At 38.1% G+C, this 16,764-nt stretch overlaps 1 protein-coding gene across 2 annotated transcripts in view; it reads left to right on the top strand.

Annotated features, from left to right (window-relative positions):
- myo5c (myosin VC) overlaps positions 1 to 16,406 on the top strand; it is a 28,376-nt gene extending 11,970 nt beyond the window's left edge. For both annotated transcript variants that reach the window (XM_017706691.2, XM_017706692.2), the window contains 24 exons: positions 100 to 211; positions 696 to 907; positions 1,801 to 1,966; positions 2,057 to 2,203; positions 3,853 to 4,017; positions 4,631 to 4,724; positions 4,811 to 4,874; positions 5,140 to 5,320; positions 5,869 to 5,962; positions 6,237 to 6,300; positions 6,474 to 6,554; positions 6,932 to 7,112; positions 8,891 to 8,984; positions 9,087 to 9,150; positions 9,255 to 9,423; positions 10,265 to 10,349; positions 10,442 to 10,540; positions 11,009 to 11,163; positions 11,504 to 11,593; positions 11,713 to 11,863; positions 13,085 to 13,382; positions 14,563 to 14,737; positions 15,450 to 15,530; positions 15,766 to 16,406. In XM_017706691.2, the coding sequence (XP_017562180.1) occupies positions 100 to 211; positions 696 to 907; positions 1,801 to 1,966; positions 2,057 to 2,203; positions 3,853 to 4,017; positions 4,631 to 4,724; positions 4,811 to 4,874; positions 5,140 to 5,320; positions 5,869 to 5,962; positions 6,237 to 6,300; positions 6,474 to 6,554; positions 6,932 to 7,112; positions 8,891 to 8,984; positions 9,087 to 9,150; positions 9,255 to 9,423; positions 10,265 to 10,349; positions 10,442 to 10,540; positions 11,009 to 11,163; positions 11,504 to 11,593; positions 11,713 to 11,863; positions 13,085 to 13,382; positions 14,563 to 14,737; positions 15,450 to 15,530; positions 15,766 to 15,918 (3,175 nt within the window). In that variant the 3' untranslated portion in view covers positions 15,919 to 16,406. The remainder of the gene's footprint in view (positions 1 to 99; positions 212 to 695; positions 908 to 1,800; positions 1,967 to 2,056; positions 2,204 to 3,852; positions 4,018 to 4,630; positions 4,725 to 4,810; positions 4,875 to 5,139; positions 5,321 to 5,868; positions 5,963 to 6,236; positions 6,301 to 6,473; positions 6,555 to 6,931; positions 7,113 to 8,890; positions 8,985 to 9,086; positions 9,151 to 9,254; positions 9,424 to 10,264; positions 10,350 to 10,441; positions 10,541 to 11,008; positions 11,164 to 11,503; positions 11,594 to 11,712; positions 11,864 to 13,084; positions 13,383 to 14,562; positions 14,738 to 15,449; positions 15,531 to 15,765) is intronic.
- Positions 16,407 to 16,764: the final 358 nt, after the last annotated feature.

The following is a 16,764-nucleotide window of genomic DNA, read 5'->3' on the forward strand; positions in this document are numbered from 1 at the left end:
TGTTTCCTTACTGAAAACAATTTACTTAGCAACTGTCTTCGTAATAAGTTGTGTCTAGTCATGTGGATCCAGGTCTGAGGAGCTGTTGCTGCTTTGCAGGTGGACATATATAGAGTTCTACAGCCGCTACAGTATTCTGATGAGTCAGGCGGAGCTCAGGGCCGGGGAGAAGAAGCAAATTTGTAGAACAGTGCTGCAGAGACTCATCCCTGTAAGAAACCCCTTCATCTGCAGTCCTCACCTCAATCAGTTCAGCTTGACCCACTGCTATTAACCTGCTGTACAGGCTGTTATTATACAGACTGTTCAATTCCAATTCCTTTCTTTTCATGCTTGCCTGGAGGACACCAGAGAACTCTCTGAGGTTCTTTGAAGACAGTTTTACTTTAGATCAGGTAGTTTGTTAGTCTGGCGATTGGCTAAATGTGTATCCTAGCCTAATATCCTTATTTAATAAACTTCTTCTAAATACAAAGTGACTTTAGCTGTAATAATTGCAATTTCCCCCTGGGATCAATGAAGTATTCTGAATCTAAATTTTGAATCACTTTGAAAAAAGTGTATGTCTGTATTCCAAATGCATTAATAAGTACTTTAAACAAAGTTTAACTTCATATTAGGTTCATTATTTATAATGTAAATATGTTTTGAGAGCAATTATGCATGAACATGTCTGATGTTTTGACTTGTTATAGGACTCAAACCAGTATAAATTTGGCCGAACCAAGATTTTCTTCCGGGCAGGGCAGGTAGCGTACCTGGAGAAGCTGCGTTTGGACCGTCTGCGAACTGCATGTATAACAATTCAGAAGCATGTGCGGGGCTGGAGACAGAGACAAAGATACCTAAGCATGAGACAAGCTGCTATTATCATCCAACAGTACGTCCGCGGCAAGAGGCAGATTAGGTTAGTGTCTAAAGCATGATGCACAAATGTCCCTTTTAAACAGAAAGCACTTCATGGAGCTGGCTTCTAACTATCTAACTAGCCAACTAACTCACTCACTCATGTTGAGCAGGTTGATGACTCTCATAAAGAGGTCTCTTTTACCCCTTGATGATCTTTTGGCAGTTTGCCAAAGTGTCCTTGTTAATGCAGAAGCAAATTACCTGTATTACTTTGTCACATACAAATTCTTGATTTAACAACAACAAAAAACAATATCATTAATATGACTTGCAAATTAAAATGTATTAAAAAAAAACAAATTTACACAGTTTTCTTCTTACCCTAAATGTAAATCAGCCACAGTATGTTTGGAGTTTACATTAGAGGTAAGAGGCTATAGTAGCTAACTAATGTAACTAATCATAGTTTTCAGTCAACATGAACAAAAGTACAGACAAAATTGAAGCTTCAAGATAAATTGTAGCTGTTTTTTTTATTTTTAGATAATTACAGTAACACCACAAAAGAAAGCACATAAGAAAGCCTATTTGAACTAAAATAACTAGATAAGCTTATGTTACTTGAAACTTGATTAGATCTATATGCTTTACTTCTTAGCTATATTAGCCTTACAGCTCCATTGTGAAACTACGCTGGCATACATGTCCTGGATAATGGACTACATTTGGGGTAGTAGGAGAATTGTGTAAAGCTGGCTTTTGGCTGAAGTACTGCTTAAATACCTTTTAAAGAGGTCGATATTTTGTGGGGAATCTCTGACTTGTAATGCACTACAGAATTACTCTCAGCAGCTCATCATCTTTTCTAGTGCTGCAGCACAGGCTTTCAGTCTATATTGCTAGAATGTTTGTTCATTTGGCTACCAAGTGTGTGATGCATGCTTTTTCTAGGCGCACTTTGACAGCAGCAGCACTGAAACAGGCCTGGGCAGCAGTGGTCATCCAGAGACATTGCCGTGGCTATCTCATACGACGGATTTACCTGCTTCTTCAGGTTGCTACCATCACTATCCAGGCCTACACCAGGGGGTGGATGGCCCGCAAGCGCTATAAAAAGGCAAACAGTTTAAGTTAATTTAAACATTTTTCTCAAGCTGTGCTTCTCTGTGTAACATGTTTAAATCTGTACATTATATCACTGGTGTAGATGGTGGAGGAGCACAAAGCTCTGGTTTTACAGAAGTATGCTCGGGCCTGGCTGGTACGGCGGCGTTTCCAGACCATGCGCAGACTTGTTTTGAACGTACAGCTGTCCTACAGAGTCCAACAATTGCGCAAGAAAATAGAAGAGCAGGTGAGGCAATAAAAATATTTGCCTTTACAAGGTAGAGAAGCAAAAAAGGTGCTATCTGTCATCTTTATTACGTCCTCTATTTGCTGTAACTGTCATTTGTGTCATTGTGAGTGACTATTTATGATTGTTCCCTTTATTGTGACATTGCTGCTGGTTTTGACAGGAATTTTAAAAGATCTTCCTGAAATAACACACACACACACACACACACACACACACACATTTTCTAAGCCGCTTATCGTTCTGGGTCACGGGGGTGCTGGAGCCTGTCCCAGCAGCCATTGAGCAGAAGGCAGGAAACATTCTGGACAGGTTGCCAGTCCATCATAGCGCAGACAGACAGATACACACATTCACACACACAAGGGAGCAATTTAGCATGTCCTGTTGGCCTAACTGCATGTCTTTGGACTGTGGGAAGCACCCGGAGGAAACTAACTTGGACACAGGAAAAACATGCAAGCTCCACACAGAAAGGAAACTGGTCGTCTGGCCAGGAATCAAACCCAGGCACTTCTTGCTGTGAGGGGACAGCACTACCCACTGCACCACCATGCCATCCTCCTGAAATAATATTAATATAAATCTAATTTTGATAAAGCCATTATACAAACCCAACTCCAAAAAAGTTGTGACAGTATGTGAAATGCCAATAAAATAGGAAGTAGTGCAAATCTGTTTGACCTTTATTATATTAAAAACAGTACAGAAACGCAATGTTTGAGGTTTTACCTTATATATTGTGTTGTTTTTCTGTACATAAACTCTGATAATGATGATGCCTGCAATATTTCCCAAAAAAGTTGGTACAGGAGCATGTTTACCATGGTGTTACGTTGCCTTAACACATAATTAACACATAATAAAGCTTTGGAAACTGAAGACACCAACTGATCTGGTTTTGAAAGTGGAATTGTTTGCCATTTTTCAGTTAAAGTCTTTAGCTGCACAGCCATATGGTGTCTTTGTTTTTGTGTGTAGCACTCAGGTGACAGGCAGGCGAGTCTAGCACTTACACTCTCTGATTACACAGACATGCTATTGTAACGTGGAGAATGTGTCTTGGTGTTGTCATGTTGAAATGATCACGGACCCCTCTGAAAAAGACACCTTCTAGATGGCAGCATTTTACTCCAAAATGTGTAAAAGTCTTAGTGTTGACGGTGCTTTCACAGATGTGCAAGGTCCCCATGGCATGGGTACCAATACCCCACCCCCCCACCAAGATACCCATACCATGACAGATGCCATTCTTAGTCTTAAATTGCTCCCATCCCATGTTTTTGGGACATGTTGCAGGCATCATTTTCAGAATGAGAAAACAATGTAGTTGATAAAAAACCTTATATATTTTGTATATATTTATATATACCTTATATCTTATATATTTATATATATATAACCTTATATATTTTTATTATAATTATGAAGATATTAGGTTTGGTCTAAGAGCAACAGTATATAATATCAGTATCCAGGAAAGTAATTGTCAGCATTGGTAAATAAGTAAGTGAGTAAATGAATAAATAAATTAATTGATGAATTAATCAAATATAGTGATAAATAGAGCAAAAATATTGATATTCATTGTATGTACTTTAAACAGAAATGTTAAACATAGATACTTAAAGCTCTATTTTTCTGTTCAGAATAAAGAGAACCGTGGACTTGTGGAGAGACTCACCAGTCTGGCCAGTGCCCATGCCCAAGGACTGGACAGGGCACAGGCTCTGGAGATGGAGCTTAGTAAAGCAGTCAGTGAGAAGGCATCTGTAGAGGAGAGAGAGAAGAAGAGGAAAGAGGACACTGATCAGGTAAGACACTAGGGATTTTAAGCAACAGTGACTGAGCTCTGACATGTCAGATCCAAGTGTCTGACACATCTTCCCGAAAAATGGACCAAGCTAAGCAGCGTCTTTGAACCATTTGTGCTGAAGTCACATTAAATTGAATGAACAAAGTTATAATATAGTGTAAAAAACCATTTGGGTCATATTTTAATATCTACAGATGCTTTAACAAACTTCCTGATGAAATTCAGTTGTTCATAAGCAGGGTCAGGTCTAGGATTCAGTATATGTGTTGGGTTAGGGCTAGGTTTAAGTTTAAATCCAACTTAATGTTCAGTTATTTAGTTGAACATTAGTTAAAGACAGTCTGAGGATCTCCAGAATAACTCATTCAGTGCAATAAAAAATGTAAAATTGACTTGATTAAACCTCACACAGCGACTATCGCAAACAAGTGTTTCACCAAAAAGTAGAAGAGCTGTTGCTGTCCCTGCTGATGTTGTTGTTCAAAGTCTTTATTTTAAAAGGACACCTCATATTGCATTTCACTGAGTACTGTGTGGATGAATCTGTATGAAGCATCCTTTAATTATGCTAATGACGTAATCCTGACCACATGTCCTTTTTACTCCATAAGGTGATTGTACAGCTTCAGGGTGAGAGGGATAAAGCCAGACTGGACAGTCAGACTCTCCAGCAGAAACTCAAAGAGTCCATAGAGCAGATGACAGGTAGTCCAACTGCACTGACTTACATTTACCTAACTAATAAAAACCACGCTTTTACAGAAAATGATTGAAATGTGGCATTTTTGCAGACAAATTTGAGAAACACAAGAAAAAGCTCATGGAGGACTTGGAGCGAGAAGAGAGGCTGCGAAAGTATAAACCACATTTATAAGCTACATTTTAGAGCACTGATTTTGAACTTCCACATTCAGTTTATACATACAGTCTCTACTGTCTTTTTACTGACTTTATATATATATATATATATATATATATATATATATATATATATATATATATATATATATATATATATATATATATTAAAATATAAACATATATGTACATAGATAGATAGATAGATAGATAGATAGATAGATAGATAGATAGATAAAGCTTGTCTGCTGTGATTTGTCAGGGTGGCTGAGCACAGCATTGAGCTGCAGAAGGAAGACTTGGAGAAGGAGATCTTGATACTGAAGGAGGAGAACCGCAGGCTGAGGGAGGAGAAGGTTCAGCTGCAGACCCAGGTTGAGGAGGACACACAGGTCAACAAAGAGCTGCAGGAGCAGTTCAGTCAGCTCACCAAACATGTAAAGGTAAACTGGATAAATTTTTTTTTTACCATTGACTCTCAGCATAACCTTTCTGATTAATGAGAAAGTCCTGGCAAAATGTAAAGTGAGGCAATATCAAACCACTGATATTGTGTATTATATTATATTCTTACTTGCATGTTTTAGCATATTTAGTTGATAATAATTAGTTTGGGGGCCTGTAGCTTCTGTAGTTTTAAATGCTAGACATTTAGAGACATTAGGGGCCACAATGGTGTGACTGGTAGAGTGACCTTCATTAACACAACTTCACGTAGCTTCATGTAGCATGTAACATTCACTTCTATGATTTTAGTAGAATCTGTGATGATTTATGAGATTATGGACCTTAATGTTTCGGATGTTGGCAGATGTGCATCATTTCAAGAGACTCTTTCATGAGCAACAGATATTCATATAAGTCACAGATATCGTCTTGGAGTAATAATCATAATCAGAATTATTTGTTATGAAGTCACAGATTTACACCCCTAGAAACGGCAAACATTCCAACTGATCTGTCATAACTGTTAATTCTGGTGTTTCTGTAGGTGATACCAGAGTTACGTAAGGAGATTAACAGCCTCCAAATGGAAAAAGATGAAACTGACAGAAAGATAAGGGAGCAAACTCAGCAGACCAGAGGTATTGTGTGATACATAAGACAGTAGATAGATTTAACATATTGCTTTTATGGGATTATTTGTGTAGATTTGACATAATGATAATTATTGACTTAATAAAATGTTGACAGAGACTGAGATTCTCATATAGTTCAATGTGAAGGTGTAGGAATCTTCAAATAAAGCAGATCTATATAAATCTCATATTTATATATTATACATTATATATTTCATAATGCCAAAGTCCTCATCTCATTAGAACAAAATGTCCCGTTTCTTCTGGACTATTTCCTCAGAGAAAATGAATTTGATTACGAGACATCTGCTGGGTGAGGCTAAAGAAGAGGAGCTTCTTCTCAGGTTCTGTTATACCTTACTTACTTAAATGCAAATACCTGTTTATCTGTTATCTGTAAGTGTTGCTGTATGATGCAAGTTTTCTAGACCACTAAAGAGATTTTTAAAAATAGCCATACATTTTATGAGTTAACATAAATTCTTCTGCTTGTCTTTGACGGTTGATCCTATTTCAGGATGAAAAAAGAGGCAACAGAAAATGCTGATGATGAAGGAGATCTTCTGTTTGCCTTTGATGGGCTGCAAAATGCTACCAGGTTTGAAACAATTGAACAATTACATTTAAAGATTTATCTGTGTTTTGTTAAACATTTTAACCATCTCTCTCTCTCACTCTCTCTCTCTCTCTCTCTCTCTCTCACTCTTGCTCTCACACACTCTCTCTCTCTCTCTCTCTCTCTCGCTCGCTCGCTCACTCTCTCTCTCTCTCTCTCTCTCTCTCTCTCTCTCTCTCTCTCTCTCTCTCTCTCTCTCTCTCGCTCTCTCTCTCTCTCTCTCTCTCTCTCTCTCTCTCTCTCTCCCTCGCTCGCTCACACTCTCTCTCTCGCTCGCTCGCTCACACTCTCTCTCTCTCTCTCTCTCCCTCGCTCTCTCTCTTTGTCTCTCTCTCTCGTTCTCTCTCTCTCTGGTGTAGGGTGATGGAAACTCAACTGAGGGAACAGAGGGAAGGTTATGAGAGTCAGGTGGAAGCACTGGTCTTTAAGAATGATCATCTGACCAGAGAGAACCAGCAGCTACAAGCTCTCTTTCAGGAGAAGAATGATGTCAACCGCAGCATTGGACAAGAAGTGGCCCGCCTCAATGCGGAGAACATGGTACTATCATCCTTCTTAATTTACGACACTCTTTATAGCTGCATTTATAGCATTTGCCAGAAACACTTATCCAAACTGATTTACAGAAGTTTCACTGTGTTCTTGGAAAACATCTTCTTAGGTAAGTGCAAATGGGCCAAATGTCTAAAGATACCCTGAAGATAAAGCACTAACAGAAACAGGAGTCAGTGCTGACACATCACAAACTGCATCATATATCCTTGTTTCATAATCTCAACACTGTCCAGTGTTCTCCAGCTCCAGAATTAGAGCACATAGAATGCCCTGAACTGTTTGTAACTGTTTAACTATGTGTTTAGTCCTGTGCTTCCGGTAAAACATCACTCTAATCATATTACATGAAAACAATAATACTGAAGTTTTTTTTTCATCTGAAAATGAAAGTTTTTTTTGTAATTGGCAGAATGATCATATTATGCATTCACTCTCCATCAAAAGGGGACAGCTAATATATCAAACTGTATTTCATTCATGAGCATTCTATACTGGTTTGTAATAAGATGCTTAGATCATTTTTCTTTGCACATCTGTCAGCTGTCAAAAAGCCTATTTTTGGAATAACGTCAAACCCTATGCATTTATTACTCTTGTGGCGTCAGCACTGAAACCTCTGTGTCTTTTGGTCAGCATATTGTTTTTACCTTTAAAAAGTAAAGGTACTTTGTCCTTATGAAGAACCTAAATTAAGTGTCTTGGCTTATGTAGCATGCTTTCTTACCTGAGCAGTGAATTTTGGGTTACATTTGGGTGAAAATGTTCATTTTAGTTGGCCTTAGTGCTAAGAACACATACAAATTGAGTTTGAAAAAACTTAAAAATCCAAGTTTCCCAACATAATTTAATTTGGTTTAAAATTATTTATGGCTGACCAAAAACTTAAAAATAATAGAGATAAATGGTAAAATAACAGAACAACAATCTGTGTCTTACATTGTTATGTAAGCTTACTGTCTGGTGTCCAGTAAATTTAAGCTATATTACTTGTTAAAATTAAAACAACAAATTATAGACAGAAATCTGCTCCTCCTTGGGGGCTCCTGCGTGGTGTTACTGTCAAGTTCAAGCCAACATCAGGGGATCCTGAGTTTGAATCCCAGTGATGCCACAGCCATCCATAACTGGGAGCCCAAGAGGAGAAGGAGGTTGGTAGGAGTCCCAGTTATTAAAGAAACAGTATGTTGTTTACCTACCAGAGATGCAGAACTCTTACAGAAATGTGAATTAAGAGATCTTAAATAAACTTTTTTTTTTTTTGCCCATGCTATGTGAAGCGACCTTGGGTTTGAGAAAGGCGCTAGATAAATGTAACTGATTAATATTATTATTATTATTATTATTATTATTAGTAGTAGTAGTAGTAGTAGTAGTAGTAGTAGTAGTAGTAGTAGTAGTAGTAGTATAAACTGGGTTTGGTGAACTCTAGTGTTTTCAGGTTGAGTTAACTCCTGAAAAGCTGTGTAATAAGTTACCTTACAATGTTATGTATGTTTCTAATATGCATTCTTAAAGTTCAAAAAAGAAAACTGTCAAACCTTTAATTAATTAAAATGTATTAATTTAATTAATAAAAACCAAGGAAGACATTTTAATGCATATATGTTTGCAAATAACTGTATTTATGTTCAAAACTTAGCAGGTATTTTGTCTTACTTAATTAAGAAGTTCTGCAAAAATAGAAAGTTTCTTGGAATACTTGGAATATTTCAAAAGAAATATTCCAAGACTTCTGACAGGCAGTGTGCATGTGTTGTGTGTAGGTGATCCCAGAGCTGAAGCAACAGGTTTCAGAATTACAGCGACATAAACAAGAGCTAGAGACTCAGCTAAAGGAGCAAAGCACTGAGATGACCGGTGAGTACTTCAGAGAGAGTTTTACAGCAGTTTAAGCTTTAATTTCCATCTTAAACATTCTGTCTTGTGATTGAGATTCTTTCTCTTAAATGCATTTGTCAGACAAAATGATGAAGGTATCCAGTGAGCTTCAGAGCAAACTTGAGGAAGAGCACTCCCAATGGAGGTAAATATCACTTCACCAAAAGCGCACCCTTTGTTAAATCATAAAGACATCTAGCAGAACTGACAGCATATACAATTTTGTTCTGTATGGATTTCTATCCACAGGCTCTTGGAAGAGAGGAATAGACAGAGTGAGAGAGAGAAGGAGGAGTTGGAGAGGAGGTTGGAGGAGTTTGAGGAGGAGATGGAACAGATAAAGAGACTCCAGCAGGCAGAGAGTGAAGCAAAGAACAAATTCAGGCAGGAGACTTCCCGTCTTACAGCTGAGAATATGGTATGTGTGTGTTTATTAGTGTACCAGCCTACTTCTGTACATCACATCTCATGGGTGATGGAATTGGATTGAATTGGAATTGAATGGGATGGAAAGGAATTTAATTGAACTGAGCAAGGCTGGGTTTCTAAAAGCATATTACTGCAAAGCGTATTCCAAAATGGTAGAGTGAGCACCAGCTCTACCAGCTAACAGGATCTTAACACTGAGATGCTTTTTGTAGACTGGGCCCTGAAATGAACTGAATTCAATTTAATACACGTTACTGACCCTTAGGAGAAAATTGACTTGTCCTCAGTGTGGCTGCCCATATAAAAACAAAATATTCAAATTAACACTAATATACACTCATCCAAACAGTCATAAATACAGTCATATGCCACTTATTCTGAGGTCTTTTGTATCATGTAATAAAATTCAATCTAAAAAAAAAAAACATGAACATTCTCTGTTCTCTATAAGTTGTGGCACTGTCATATCAAAACCATGTATCTTCATGTTCTTTTTTTTATTATTTAAATTTAAATTTTATTGTGTGAGTAGTTCATAATGAATGGACCAGTTGAAATGCTTCAAATCTGGCTTCATTATTTCAAACAAAGTGTCTTTAAATTAACTTGACAACATTTGACCTTATTATTTTGTCTTTGGAGACCATTGTATTTGTATTGTATATGAAAACATTTATTACAGTTCTACAATTATTGATACAACATTTATTTAGAGAACAGCAGCTTAAAACAAAATCCTTGGTTATCTCAAAAACAAACAATATACAGTAATGATCAGTGAAAAGCATTGTGCCTGTTTAGTTACACATACATTGTTCCTTTTGTTCCAGGACTTTGAGGAGCAGTTAGATATGAAGGACAGAACCATAAAGAGACTGCAGGATCAAATCAAAGCTCTTCAGGCACCTGTGAAAGGTAACCTGTGTTTCCAGCTGTGTGTGATCTACTATCCTGGGTTTAGATGTCGGATGCTGTCTACTCTGTCCTGTGTTTGATCTTTCCTACAGTCGACCAGAAAGCTGCATCGATCATTCCTAAAGAATACCTTGGCATGCTGGAGTATAAGAAGGTGGATGAAGACAGGCTTGTGCGCACGTTAATACGGGGTAAATTCTCACAGTGTTCAGTCCCCACTATATATAGATAACACACAACAGACTCATTAAATCAGGAATGAACTGAGTTTTTCTATTTTTTTAAAGTTAGATAAAGTTATATGTGTTTTTTAACGTGTAAAGTGTGCATAGGCCTACAACCACAGGTTGTACCACAATTTACATTTCACAAATTACCTCAGTATTAATGAGAATTAGAAATATTGACTAAAAAGATACTGTTTCCTTTCCTATGCGTTGTATATATGTCATACAATTTGAATAAATTAGTATATTTATGGAGTGGTACAAAATGCAAAATACAAAAAACAAGCAAAAAATACATAAAACCCTTTGTTTTCGGTTTAGGTTTTCGGTTTTTTCAGTGCATCAAGAAAGTACATTTCTTTTGATTTGAAAAGTGCTTGAAAGATAACAAACCCACACAAACACAAACACTCATGAGTCTGTGTTGTGCAGAGCTGAAGCCGAGGGGTGTGGTGGTGAATATGATCCCTGGGCTGGCAGCAAATCTCCTCTTTATGTGTGTGCGGCATGCTGATTACCTCAATGATGGAAACAAGCTGAAGTCCCTAATGCATGCCATCATCACTAGCATTAAACAAGTCATCACGGTAAGGAGCTCTGACTGCTTCAGTTCATTATCCTGAACATGAAGTAGTAGTTTAACAAGAAATCAAATTTACTTTCCCCTCACCCTGAATGTAGTGATCAAATGGAGGAATCATTACTCTTACTTACTGTTGTCTCTAAAAAACCGACAAAGGCACATAAAAAATTAGGCTTAAAGATGGTTTTAGCTGTGTTGTAATTTTGTCCCTCTTTTATACATAAGCAAAATTTAGACACTGAACATGTTTTTGTTAGTAAACTCTATTAGTGGTGAGAGGACAATTATTTTTGCTGGAAGATTTTTAACTGTTGCCTGATAACTTTTCATCGTCTTGTTTCCAGGATCATCAGGAAAACTTTGAAATGTTGTCCTTTTGGCTCTCGAACACCTACTACCTGCTCAACTGCCTCAAACAGTACAGCGGAGAAGAAGTGGGTCTAATCCCGCAAATCCCATCATCCTCAGCCCATCATTAGCATCTTATCAACCTTTAGTTACTCTTAAGACAGCTTTGTTAAGAGCTTAAAGTGTTGTCTCACTGTCTCAACAGGAGTTTATGAAGCATAACACAGAGCGACAGAATAAGAACTGCCTTCAGAACTTCGACCTGTCGGAGCACAGGCAGATCCTCAGTGATCTTGCCATCCGCATCTATCACCAGTTCATAAACATCATGGAGGACACCCTCTTTCCTATGATTGGTATGTTACTGTATGTTCTTTTTTTACTGATTTCAGATCAATTAAGTGGTTAGTCTCAAAAAAGGTAAAGACTAACTTTTGGGCAGGTGATATTTTACCTAATAGCAGCATGAAAAGGGCAGGTGGCATTTAAGGGCTCATATAATGGAAAAAATATTTTTCCTTGCTTTAAAACGTACTGCTCCCTGCTTTACAGTCCATGATCAGCTGCCAAAAACAGCCCTCTTTGATACACATTTGTTATTTCTCAAAAAACAATTTTATATTTCCAGTTATTTCTTTAGCCATTAAAATGAAAATATCATGTTTCCTTTTAATGGCTGAAGACACATGCTATTTAGACTTCTGGAGAAAAAACATAATGTATGAAAAACACAATATCAGGGTTCTTGTAAAACAGATTTTAAAAATGTAGATGTTATATTTCCCCACTACTTGAGCTATTAAATTCTGAGATGATGCCTAAAGATTCAGAAAAGAGACTATCATGTAAAGTAAACTACAGACTGCAGAACAGACCTCCAACCAAAAATATCCTGCTCCCTATAGTTCTGTGGTCAGAAACTGACCAGTGGTGAAGGCTAAGAGTGGCAATACTGATTGTAGTCAAACACACTGAAAAAAGCATGCAAGGAAAAGAAAAAGCAGTTAGTGGAGGTAGATAAGGAGACTGCGATGAGAGCTGTGTATCTATATACTTGTACACTTAAGCATACTGTTGCTGTAGGAATAAAACCTTACCTTTACAGGAGAAATGAAAACATTCTTAACTTTTAATCTTAATGTCTTAAGTTATGTAACAAGATTTTATTATAGTAAGTTATAATAAATAAATATAGTAAGTAATTATTGGAACATTCCTATTGGTCCATTTGTCATGACAAACAATGTAAAGGGCAAAACAGCAAAAACGAAGTTTTCGTTCTGACCATCACAATACATTGGTGTGTTATTTTCAACCAGTCTCTTTGATTAAAACATAAAACAGAGTTGAAAACATTAAAGACAGAGTTGAAGTCACTTTAATTTATTGTAAACAAGTAATAAAAAGCATTAAATAATTTTTTTTTAAAATTGTGCAGCCCTGTGACTGTGCCAATGCAGTACTAATGATATTCACACATTCACACATGTCAGCGCAGTAAGACTGTCTCTAGATTTACACAAGTGTACACTGTACTGTGTGTCTGTGCTGTGGTGGTGCGTTCTCTGTGGCTGCAGTCCCTGCTATGCTGGAACATGAGAGTCTGCAGGGCATCTCCAGCATGAAGCCCACAGGTTTCCGTAAGCGTTCAAACAGCCTACTGGAGGATGGCCGCAGTGAGGGTGAGGCCTACAGCATCTCCTCCGTCCTGCAGCTGATGAATGCCTTCCACAGCAGCATGGCGCAGCATGGCGTGGAGCCACAGCTTCAGGGACAGGCAATCCGGCAGCTCTTCTACCTAATAGCAGCAACCACACTCAACAGCATCCTCCTGCGCAAAGACCTCTGCTCCTGCCGCAAGGGCATGCAGATCAGGTCAGTCACTAAAGGGGTTTTGTTAACTAGAGCGAGGCCTTATTAATTCTGTTGTTTGGGACTTCATAACAGTGTCATATACAGCATGAATAACTACCACTTTGGTTTAAGGCCTTTTATATCAGTGCCATGTTAGTTACTTCATAGAACATTATCTTGCCATTACTAGCACAAGCTATTTATAAATGTTGAAGTATTAAATTTTTGCCTGTGTTGTGAAGGTAGCTTTCAAATACAGTGTCTACAAACAAAGAAATTCTGCTGAAAGTGTAGATTGTAAAATTTCATTTGCTGCCCATATTGTTTGTAAGTAGAGATCATTTATGACTCATTTAGTATGTAACTAGCTATGTAATCATGTAAATACATCTAATTTTCTTGGAATGTAAAACAAATGTTCAGCAAAAAGGGGCTATAAAATTATATGTAGTTGCTGGAAGTGTAATGTGCATTCAACTCTAAACAAAAAAATTCAAAATATAGAGAATTGGAGCAATACAAAAGTAGTCAGAAATAATTTGACAGGTAAACATAGCTACCCGCTTTAGACCAGCTGCCCATACCCCAGCTACCACCACCTGCCTTGGACTAGCTGCCCATCCTACTTGAAGTTTTCATGGACTCCTAGCTTATACTACTCGTAATACTACTACTATTAGTAGGAAAATAACTTTGTAGGTAGCTTGACCAGAGGAGGATGGGTCCCCCCTTGTGAGCCTTGGTCCCTCCCAAGGTTTCTTCCTTAGGTCTGAGGGAGTTTTTCCTTGCCACTGTCGCCCCTGGCTTGCTCACCTGGGGTTTTTACATTCATGTTAAAACTTTGTCTTTACTATTATTCTGTGAAGCTGCTTTGTGACATCAGCTGTAAAAAGCACTATACAAATAAATTTGACTTGACTTGACTAATCATAAATAGAGTACTTGCCCCTTATTCAGTCAAACATTACTGCTAATAGCACTAGTAGTTAGATAAAGAATTATGTCATTGCTGTTGGAAAATTAAATATTGTATCTCCAAAAAAGTAATTTGTCAAGAGGAAAACTTGGAGTTTGAAATGGTACAAAAATCTAAAAACAGCAAAAACCCAGTTTTGTTCTAACAGAGTAGTTAATGTTCTCATGCTGTATTAGAGATTAGGTCATGTGCTGATCAGACCTGATCAGATTCTCTCTCCTGCAGGTGTAATATCAGTTATCTGGAGGAGTGGTTGAGGGAGAAGGGTCTGCAGGGCTGCAGTGTGATGGAGACTCTGGGGCCGCTGTCTCAGGCTGCTTGGCTTCTGCAAGTGAATAAAACTACTGATGAGGATGCAGCTGAGATCCAGCAGAGATGCCATGAGCTCTCACCTGTCCAGGTACAGCACATCCGTCCACATATTCCTCCATTCTTACAGCTGTTATGTAGCCTCTTTGTTAGGGCTTACGTTGAGCCAAAAAACCTCTGGCTCCCTTAATGAGAGCCAGCTGATTCTCATCTGGCCGGCAGCGTGAGCGCCTTTAAAAAGAGCTGAGAGGGAACAGAGCAAGAGAGGGACGAGCAGCAGTAAAAAGGGACTGAAAGAGCTGAAAAGCTCAAAGAAGGGACTGGAAGGTCTCGCAAGCAACTTAGCAGAGTGTTGGTTTTGTTTGGTTTGTGATCTGAGAATTAAAAAGTAATGGCTGCTGCAGTGCTGAACCCTGCCTCCAGCGTCCTCATTGAGCCAGGGGTAGCACATGCCATGCTACACACTCCATTTGTAGTGTGCCTCTGAAAAATCTCTGTCTGAAGGGTCATAAAGCCCCAACAGTTCACCCTACTCCTCCACCTCAACAACAGTCGGGACAACCCTACCCGTAGACATGAGCGCGCAAAACGGAAGGGCTAAGTGTTAGGGGCAAGGGGTGAAATGGGATTGGGCCTGTGTGTGTGTGTGTGTGTGTGTGTGTATACTGAGAACTAGTTTTAACTAAATTTATAGGATGCTATGGGAGCTGTAATCTCTAATATCTACAACTTCATCACCTCTTATTATAACCCTTGCTTGCCACCTGTGTCCTCTTAATGGTCTCTTTCCTTTCATTTTTTAGATTGTGAAGATTCTCAACTCATACACACCCATCGATGATTTTGAAAAGCGGGTTGCACCGTCATTTGTGCGTAAAGTTCAGGTAAGCTTTCTTGTGTCAGTCATGTTACAAACATTGACCATCTGACAGAAAGCTGTTTGTAGATTCAAGCGTTTTGCTGATAATTAGAGGTCTTTGGTTTATTATCTTGTATTGTATTGTATTGTATTGTATTGTATTGTAAGTGTGAAGAATGAATGCAATCACTGTGAGTTGTGGATTTACTGAACGCTTTTGGCCGTGAGTTCATTCCTGTTGGGATTCTGCCCTGCCACAGGCGCTGCTGCAGGAGCGTGAAGGCTCGAATCAGCTCATGATGGATGCACAGTATCGCTTCCAGGTCACATTTCCTTTCTGCCCCTCCACACAAGCTCTGGAGCTCCTGCAGGTTCCCAGCAGCCTTCACCTGGGCTTCCTCACCCGCATATGACCTCTGAACCAGACCACTGACTGACTCTTCAGCATCAAGCCTTGAATCAAAATCGGAATCAATGTGCTGTTAAAATTATACTTTTATTACATCATAAATATTATAAATGAATGACTCTTTGATTCACACATGAAAGCCTAGTCATTAACTTGTTTTTGTGCCATGAAATTTCTGTGTGATTTTTATAACCTTTGAAGGTTTCTTGTGTATAAAAAGTCTCAGGGATTGGAAAAAAAAAATGCTTCCTGTATGGCAAAAAAAGCAAAGTTTATCTTAGATACAGTATTTATGCTTTTTTATTTAAAGCTTAATGTCAAGATCAGACATGAACAAAATTTGTGATTAATCATTGCTGGAACCAGATTATATGAAAACCTTAGATATACGACGTGTACTACTTTGAGAAATGAAGTATTATGATAAATGTTTAATAATTTATCTTCTGCAATGTATGTAATAAATCAGCTGATAGTGCTGCTCTGCTCAAATCCCATTTGAAACCTCTGCCATAGCTGATATAACTCATAAATATTGATTATATCCTAGTAACTCCTCTGTGGGCTCCTAAAGATCAGAAAGCAGAATTGCAGCATTAGAACTGACTTACTGGGTGGCTGAGAGTAACCTTATCTATCTATCTATCTATGTATCCATCCATCCATCCATCCATCCATCTGTCCACACTCACATCCATTTCATCATCTCCAGTTATCATATATGTGCATTTAGCAGTTCAGCAATTACAGACTCTCTGTTTCTTGGCATACTTTCTTATCCCACCTTTACCCCGTTCATCAACGACCCCCTCAAAACCTATATTAGGACATATGTATAATAGGACATACA

The sequence above is a fragment of the Pygocentrus nattereri genome, chromosome 11 (assembly GCF_015220715.1).
Source record: "Pygocentrus nattereri isolate fPygNat1 chromosome 11, fPygNat1.pri, whole genome shotgun sequence".
Taxonomy (NCBI): Eukaryota; Metazoa; Chordata; class Actinopteri; order Characiformes; family Serrasalmidae; genus Pygocentrus; species Pygocentrus nattereri.